Genomic DNA, 7,337 nt, shown 5'->3' with positions numbered 1-7,337 from the left:
ATTTTGCATATTTATGCTCTGAATTTTGATTCTAATATTTTGAAATGTCTTAGCAATTTGCACTCGCATTATCTTCACGTTTAGGCGACTGAAGGAAAAGTGAAGGTAATGCCCGCCTCGAAACCTTACTATTGACTTGTTCAAGCGGAGACTCTAATCAAGGTTATGGGTGTAGCTTCCGTGGTGACCATGCGACGTAGAACCTCTGGTACCCCGTTGATGCTGCCCGGGTCGTCCGAGCTGGTGCGTGTTACCGCCCGAGCTGGTGCCCTAGTCGGTGTCGTTGTTGCTTGCGTTCATGGAAGACACCGGCATGATCTATTCCGCTGCCGCCTGTACCGGCATCGCCCCGCGAATGAGATATTTGAGCAACTGGTGAACCAGGACGATGGCAAAACGAAGCGCGAACGCGTGAACTTTTTGGTGCTATTTATACCGGGCATGTACGACGGAAAATGAGATCTCCAGATCGCGCTCGATGCCGAAGCATTAGTGGCTGTATACTTGATAACCTACATCGGCATCATTTACTAACACCGTAGTGATGCGAGGTCAAATCGTCCGCTTCACTCACCGTCGCTGTTGCCTCAGGCTTTGGGAACCGCTTCTTCTTGCGAAGAGACTGCTCAATGGTTTCTGGATACTTGCCCGGCTGGATGTACGCATATGCTTGCGCACTGCTGCCGGAGCGCAATACACAAAACCACATCCAGGAACGAAGCAAGTCCTCGCCGTTTTCACGTCTACTGGAATTTGTTTGGGATGACTCGTATCAGGTCGACGCTATTCTCCTTCCGCAATGTCCGGCTGCTTGCTTGGGCAGGTGCGAGAAAAAATGAAGACGAACATTGAGAGACTTATACTCGCCGCCACCATGAAAAAAAATCTCCGCTAAATGCTACAACATCGCCCTTGTCAAAACAAGGAATTTTGTTTTTCAATCTTCATCGTAACTTGTCTATTCCATTCATAGCCATAGAGAAAGCCACCAGCTTCGAGTCCAATTAACACCGACAACGGTGATCATCACAGATGTAATCGTATGAATGGTGTTTGAATGGTTTATGATGGTGTTTCCTTCGTGCAATTCAGTTTACCTGTGCAAAAGCAATCTTGGTGCGTAACAGGTAAGATATATTAGCGGATGAAATCCTCTTGGGGGCTCATCTTATCCAGACATGGACGGCAGGCGAGGAGCGACGGAGATCAACGGACAGGAGGACAAGACAGTGAAGTGGATAAGTCAACATCCACCTTCGAGCAGCTGCCACCTTAAAGGAGCAACCGGTTGAAGATCCAGACGACCCGGTATACTCAAGGCAAGTGTGCGGCGAATGGCGATCTTCGTGAGGAGTCGCTGTTGCTTGAATGAGGGAGCGGGAGACCAAGTGCATGTGGTAGTAGAGGGATAGCCTCAGTTCGAGATTAGCAGAGAAGCAGGCAAGTGCTTCCCAGAGAGAGCCACGAGCGTATCGGTCTGATACGTTTCGCGCAGAAGACAAGTACAACAACCAGTTAGCCAGTTAGCCAGTGTCATCGCAGTGTTAGTCCTTGAGTGTGAGGGTTTCCCAAGAGTGTGTTAGAGAGACGGGTATTGTAGCCCCGTAGGATCGTCGGTATCAGCAGCCCGCAACGTCGTGACGTGTCCCCAAAGGGAGGGTAGTGGAGTTAGCCCCCGGTACTAAGAGCCCCCGGGATCACGCGCGAGCGATCTGGCAATAGCTCTCGACGGATTCCCTTACGTGCACGCGGCCTAGGAACTCAGTTACCGTTTGCTGTGCGTGTGCTAGGATAGCTGTAGGTGTATTTTAGGGCAGCGGTTTCTGTGGCCACCGGACACCGTCTTCTGATCAGGGACAGGACTGGCAGCTACGTGACGTGGACGACCACCTCAACTGACAGACCACGGTGATCATTGACTCAACTGGTTAAGGCGCGCAGTGAGCTACGACCCGAAGTTCATATTTCGAGAAGCTTACTTGGTGGTCATACAGGGGCCTTCTATTGAAGCTTGGCCCTGTGGCACGAACCCCGCCACGAGGAAGAAGAGAGAGAGAGACGAGTGAGTGAGGAAGAGGAAGGGGAAGAGGAAGAGGGAGAAGAAGGGGAAGAGAGGAGAAGAGAGAGAGAGAGAGACGAGTGAGAGAGCAGGAAGAGGAAGAGAGAGGAGAAGAGAAGCAGACGCTGAATGGACGAGGAAGACAACGCAGCAGACGACAATGGCTAAGCGAGCAGCCCGTGCAGCTAGGAGATCGAGCACGCCGACGTCGAGCACGACGACCACCAGTGCAACGACTCGACGATCATCTACTACGCCAGTAGCACCGAGGAAGACGCGCCAGCCTAGAACTCGCATCCGCTTGAATACGGGTGACGGGAACGGCGGCAACGATGAAGTGGCGGTGAGCAGCAGTGTTACCATCGCGCCGGCTGGTGATGACGGAAGTGGAGACAGCAGCGACGACGATGCAGAGGACGATGCCAGCCGAGCAGGTGGACAACGAAGCGATGGAAACGGTGGCGCCGACAATGGCAACAACAGCAATAGAGGTGGCGGCGGACGTGACGGTAGGTCCCCGAATGACCACACCGCCCGAGGAACAGGAGCATCACCGGCGAACCCGACGCAGACAGCAGACGACGAACTGGAATCGATGGCCTGGTGGGATGCGTTGACACCGGGGCAGCAGCGTGCAATGATGAAACGATTCGTGGTGCAGCCACCAGCCCCAGCACCAGCACCATCGACGCAGCAACCAATTGTGATTCAGGCCCCACCATCCTCCGACCAGCCACGCAGACACAAGATGAAAAGGCTGCACATTGAAGACTTCAGCGGCAAGTCGAGCGAGTCCGTGGAAGCGTGGCTAGCGACGATACCTCAGGAGGTAGAACGGCAAGCAGGCCTTGGCGGTGACTCGTGGACGGCCGAGGAGCTGTATTACGAAGCCACTGCTCATCTGAAGGATGCAGCCAGTAAATGGTTAATCACGCTGACCGAACACATGCAGCCGGAAGATAGAAACCTCAGTTACCTGGTGAGGAAGATGCGGAAGAAGTATGGAAGCCGGGACAATATGTTCCGCATCCAGCAGCGGCTCGCAGCGAGAGTGCAGCAGCCCGGCGAGCGCCTGAGCGACTACGCGGCCAGCCTGACTAACATTGGGTTCGGCAAGCGCATTCCAGCAGAGTCCTACGTGGAGGCGTTCATCAACGGCATTAGTAATGAGACGACAGCAACACAAGTACGGGCCTACGAACCTCAAACGCTGGATGAAGCCGTACAGTTCGCGGAGGACAAGTGCGGAGAGTATGGCGAGGGGTTCAAGGTCACCGACTGGCGCGTAGCGAAGCGCAGGTATCGAGAGAACCGAGAGTACGGCGAGGAGGGAGACGCTTCTCCTCCAAAGAAGAAATCGACGAATGAGGCGGCAGAGCAACTCGACTGGAGACAGCTGGGTTTGGGATTCGGTGGCGAAGAGCCCCCGAGTGTTGACACGAATGGGGAGGCAGTGAGTGGATTGGCTAAAACGGCTAAGAAGGACCCACTCTCATTGGCCGCCCTCCAAGCACTGATGCTTGTCTCCGCCGGGCTAGGGAAAGACAGTGCCAAGGCGACGTCCGGCAACTTAAAGGCGGCACAAGCGCGGAAGATCATCGAGGCCGAGAATAACTCCGCAACGGGCAATCAGCAGCCGGGGAACGACGCAGCGGCAGGCACGCGCTGGCAAGGCCAGAACCGCAACGGTAACACCGGCGGCGGCAGCAGTTTCAACGGCGGAGGAAGAGGCGGAGGCGGTCGAGGCTTCGGAGGCGGAAGAGGTCGTGGCGGTCGCACAGGCCTGGAGAACTACGGGCCCCAAGATACCCGCTTCATTTTGCAGAGGAAGGCAGAGTCTGCGTGTAACTACTGCGGAGAGGTAGGCCATTGGTGGCGCGAGTGTCATAAGCGGTTGGCCGATGAAGAGACTGCGAAGCGGCACCAGACCGTGCCAGCAGTGACCAGTGATCCGGGAGCCAACGGCGCAGCAGTGGCAGCGACGACAACGGCGCCGGGAAACTAGGAACGGCAGTGAAGGCGGGGGCTTCACTGTCGCAAGACGACGCTATCCCCGAGATAAGAGAAGGCGGCGACGTAAGGCTGGAGGATCACGTAAGGGTCTTACGAGCAGCGGCCGGGAGGAGAAGTGCTCTGACCCAGGGGAAGCGTACCGACGTGAGAAGCGGTGGTACTGCAACCCAGGGGAAGAGTGGAGGAACGGATGGCCAGCGCGGCGCAGCAGGTGTGGCGACTGGTGGCGAGCAGAAGGAGGCGTTGGACGCAGTGAAGACGGAGACGAAGTCTCGGAAGCGAGCGAACGAGGTGTGCATGCCGGTGATGATGAGCCCGGTGGACGATGACGAGTTCATGCCGGCCAAGAAGGTGCGTACGAAGAAGCAGAAGCTCCGGGCGAAGTTGTCACTTAGCGGTGGCCGAACTGTATCCGAACGAAGGCGACAGCGACGCGCGAGCGTGAACTTAGCGGCAGTGCACGGCATTCTGGTGAGCAAACTACGGGAACGGCGCGAAGAGCGAGCCAAGGTGCTGCGGGTGATTGTGAGGAAAGCGTTGCGTGTATTGGCAGAAGCAGATGGGAGCGTACGGCGCGGTGACCACGTACGGCGCGGTGATCACGTACGGGCACTTCAAGTAGCGGTGGCCGCTGGAAGAGCAGTCGACGCGCCAACGCCAAGGAAGAAGAGGAGCCGCACCAAGAGGTCAGGACCGGTAATCGAATCGCCCGGAAGTGACGAAACGGCAGCAGAACTGGAAGACGACGAATGGTTGGCGTGCGTCCAGCGGTACATGGAGAAATGCCCTGTGGACTAAAAGAGGAGGGCTCACTTGCGGATATGCGGGCCGCCAGGAAGCAAGCAGTCAAAGAGGCGAAGGCGTATCGAAGAGCAAAGCGGGTGCGACGACTCCAGCGTTACCGACAACAGGAGAAGCAACGCCGGATCGAGGCGACCAAGTTGATGAAGCTGATGGATGAGAAGTGCAAGCCGAAGAAGAAGTACGTATACGAAAAGAGCGGCAACTACGGCGATGTGGAGATCGCGGCGGGCGAGGATGGGCGAGAGCTACGAGTGGCTCAGTTAAGAGCTGCAGGAGCAGGAAGTACAAGTTGTCTGCCGACGGCATTGCTAGCGTTTACGCGAGCACACACACAGGAAGTGCGACTAGACAGCTGCGCACAGTTCAGCGTTGCAGGCGTCGATTTACGGCGCTACGGTCGGTGCATTACGCGCGACGCTCCAGTGGATGTGGTTGAAGGGTTTGGCGGAGGTCGAACACGTGTACTGGGAGTATGGAGGTTTCTGGGCACGACGCAGTACCAGCAGAGAGTTACGATCGATGCGCTGGTCGTGGACGGACAGGGCGACGAGTTCCTGGTAGGAGAAGACTGGATGGTTGAGCGGCAGGTGAAAATGGACTTCTCGACGCGAGAGTTGAAGTACCGAGAGGCGGACGGCACGAAGGTCATATTACCCTTCACGTGTCACGGAGTGAGCTCATTGCAATTGGAAGGAGCCGGGCGCAGCGCGATGGTACGGCTGGCCAAGACGGTAAAGCTCACGACGAATACGCAGAGTGTAGTGCGCGTCACTGTGGACGCCGAGGATGGGACGACGGGCGTGTTTGTTCCCAAGCCAAGCAGTAAGCGGCACTTGCTGATGGCGCCGACACTGGACACAGTGCGCAACGGGACAGTACGCATAGCAGTGATGAATCTGGAAGGCAGACGCGAGAAGATGCCGGCCCGTGAAGCCTTAGGCACCTGGGTTCCGACGGAAGAAGTGATGAAGATCCTGTCGCTGAATGGCGATCTAGAGCAAACACGAGTGGCAGAGTGGGTGAAGACACTGAGCACGGAAGAAGCACTGCCATTGACGGACGAAGATAAGTTGGACATCGGAGACATGGAGCCGTCGGATCGTGAGCTTGTGGTGGCGTTGTTACGACGTTATCGAGGGATAGGCGAGAAGAAGAAGGGATGCCCGCCACTTGCAAAGACAAATGTGCAGCATCACATAAACACTGGAGACACGGCGCCGATCATGCTAGGACGAAGAAGGCATGCAGTGTCGGAGTACGAGCTGATAGACAATGAGGTTGACACGATGATGGAGCAAGACGTCATCGATAAGGGAGAAGGCGCGTGGGGTTTCCCCGTGGTGATTGTAAAGAAAAAGGACGGCAGCGTGCGCTTCTGTATTGACTACAGAGCTCTGAATGCAGTGACAACGAAGGATGTCTACCCACTGCCGAGAGTGGATGAGACGTTAGAAGCGCTGCACGGGTCAAGGCGATTCACGAGTCTTGATTTGCACGCCGGCTACTGGCAACTGGCGGTGGCACCGGAAGACAGGCAGAAGACAGCGTTCACAACGAGGCGTGGACTCTTCCAATTCAAGTGCATGCCTTTTGGACTCTGCAACGCACCGAGTACATTCCAACGACTGATGGACTGTGTGCTACGAGGTCTTACATGGGTCTGTTGCCTGGTCTACTTGGACGACGTGATCATTTTTACGAAAAGGACTGTGGCTCAACATGTGGTCGAATTGGCAGTTGTATTGGAGCGATTGGCAGAAGCTGGCCTGAGTTTGAAAGCGTCCAAGTGTTCCTTTGCGGCGACGCGGATGGAGTATTTAGGGCATGACCTAACGACAGAAGGGATCCAGCCGACGAACCGGCTGATTAAAGCGATTGTAGAGTTCCCCCGACCACAAGACGAAGCGCAGGTGAGGAGATTCGTGGCATTGACTGGCTACTATCGACGATTTGTGCCGGAGTTTGGGACACAGATGGCGCCGCTGACTAGTTTGCTGCGGAAGACGACTGAGTGGACTTGGGGAGATGCACAAGAGGAGGCGTTCACGTGGGCAAAAAGCATGGCTTAGTACAAGACCTGTCCTTATCTACCCTGACTACAAATTGCCCGTTCAAGTTAACGACGGACGCCTCGAAGACCGGACTAGGAGAAGTGCTATCGCAGGACCAAGGACGTGGCGACCAACCGGTGGCGTACGCCTCCAAGGTCAATAGTCCGACGGTCGCCAACTACAGCATTTCAGAATTGGAGTGCCTGGCAGTAGTGTGGGCAGTGAGGCTGTTCAGACCTCATCTTTACGGAAGGAAGTTCACGATTGTGACGGACCACATTGCGTTGAAGTGGCTCATGACGGCGAAGGAACCGGCGGGTAGACTGCATCGTTGGGCGCTCACTCTGCAAGAGTACGACTTCGACATTCTATACCGTCCGGGTAGAGAAAACCACGTGGCAGACGCTTTA

The 7,337-nt window shown here is 55.9% G+C and overlaps 1 protein-coding gene across 1 annotated transcript; it reads right to left on the bottom strand.

The window, feature by feature from the left end:
* Positions 1-270: 270 nt before the first annotated feature.
* Positions 271-1,916, bottom strand: PITG_11718 (uncharacterized protein; the record flags this gene model as incomplete). The annotated part of the gene is made up of 4 exons (XM_002901193.1): positions 271-318; positions 575-746; positions 1,255-1,477; positions 1,901-1,916. 4 exons carry the CDS (start codon positions 1,914-1,916, stop codon positions 271-273), a joined length of 459 nt encoding a protein of 152 aa, XP_002901239.1.
* Positions 1,917-7,337: the final 5,421 nt, after the last annotated feature.

The sequence above is a fragment of the Phytophthora infestans genome, genomic scaffold (genome assembly GCF_000142945.1).
Source record: "Phytophthora infestans T30-4 supercont1.22 genomic scaffold, whole genome shotgun sequence".
Classification (NCBI taxonomy): Eukaryota; Oomycota; class Peronosporomycetes; order Peronosporales; family Peronosporaceae; genus Phytophthora; species Phytophthora infestans.
This window is presented reverse-complemented; position numbering and strand designations above follow the sequence as displayed.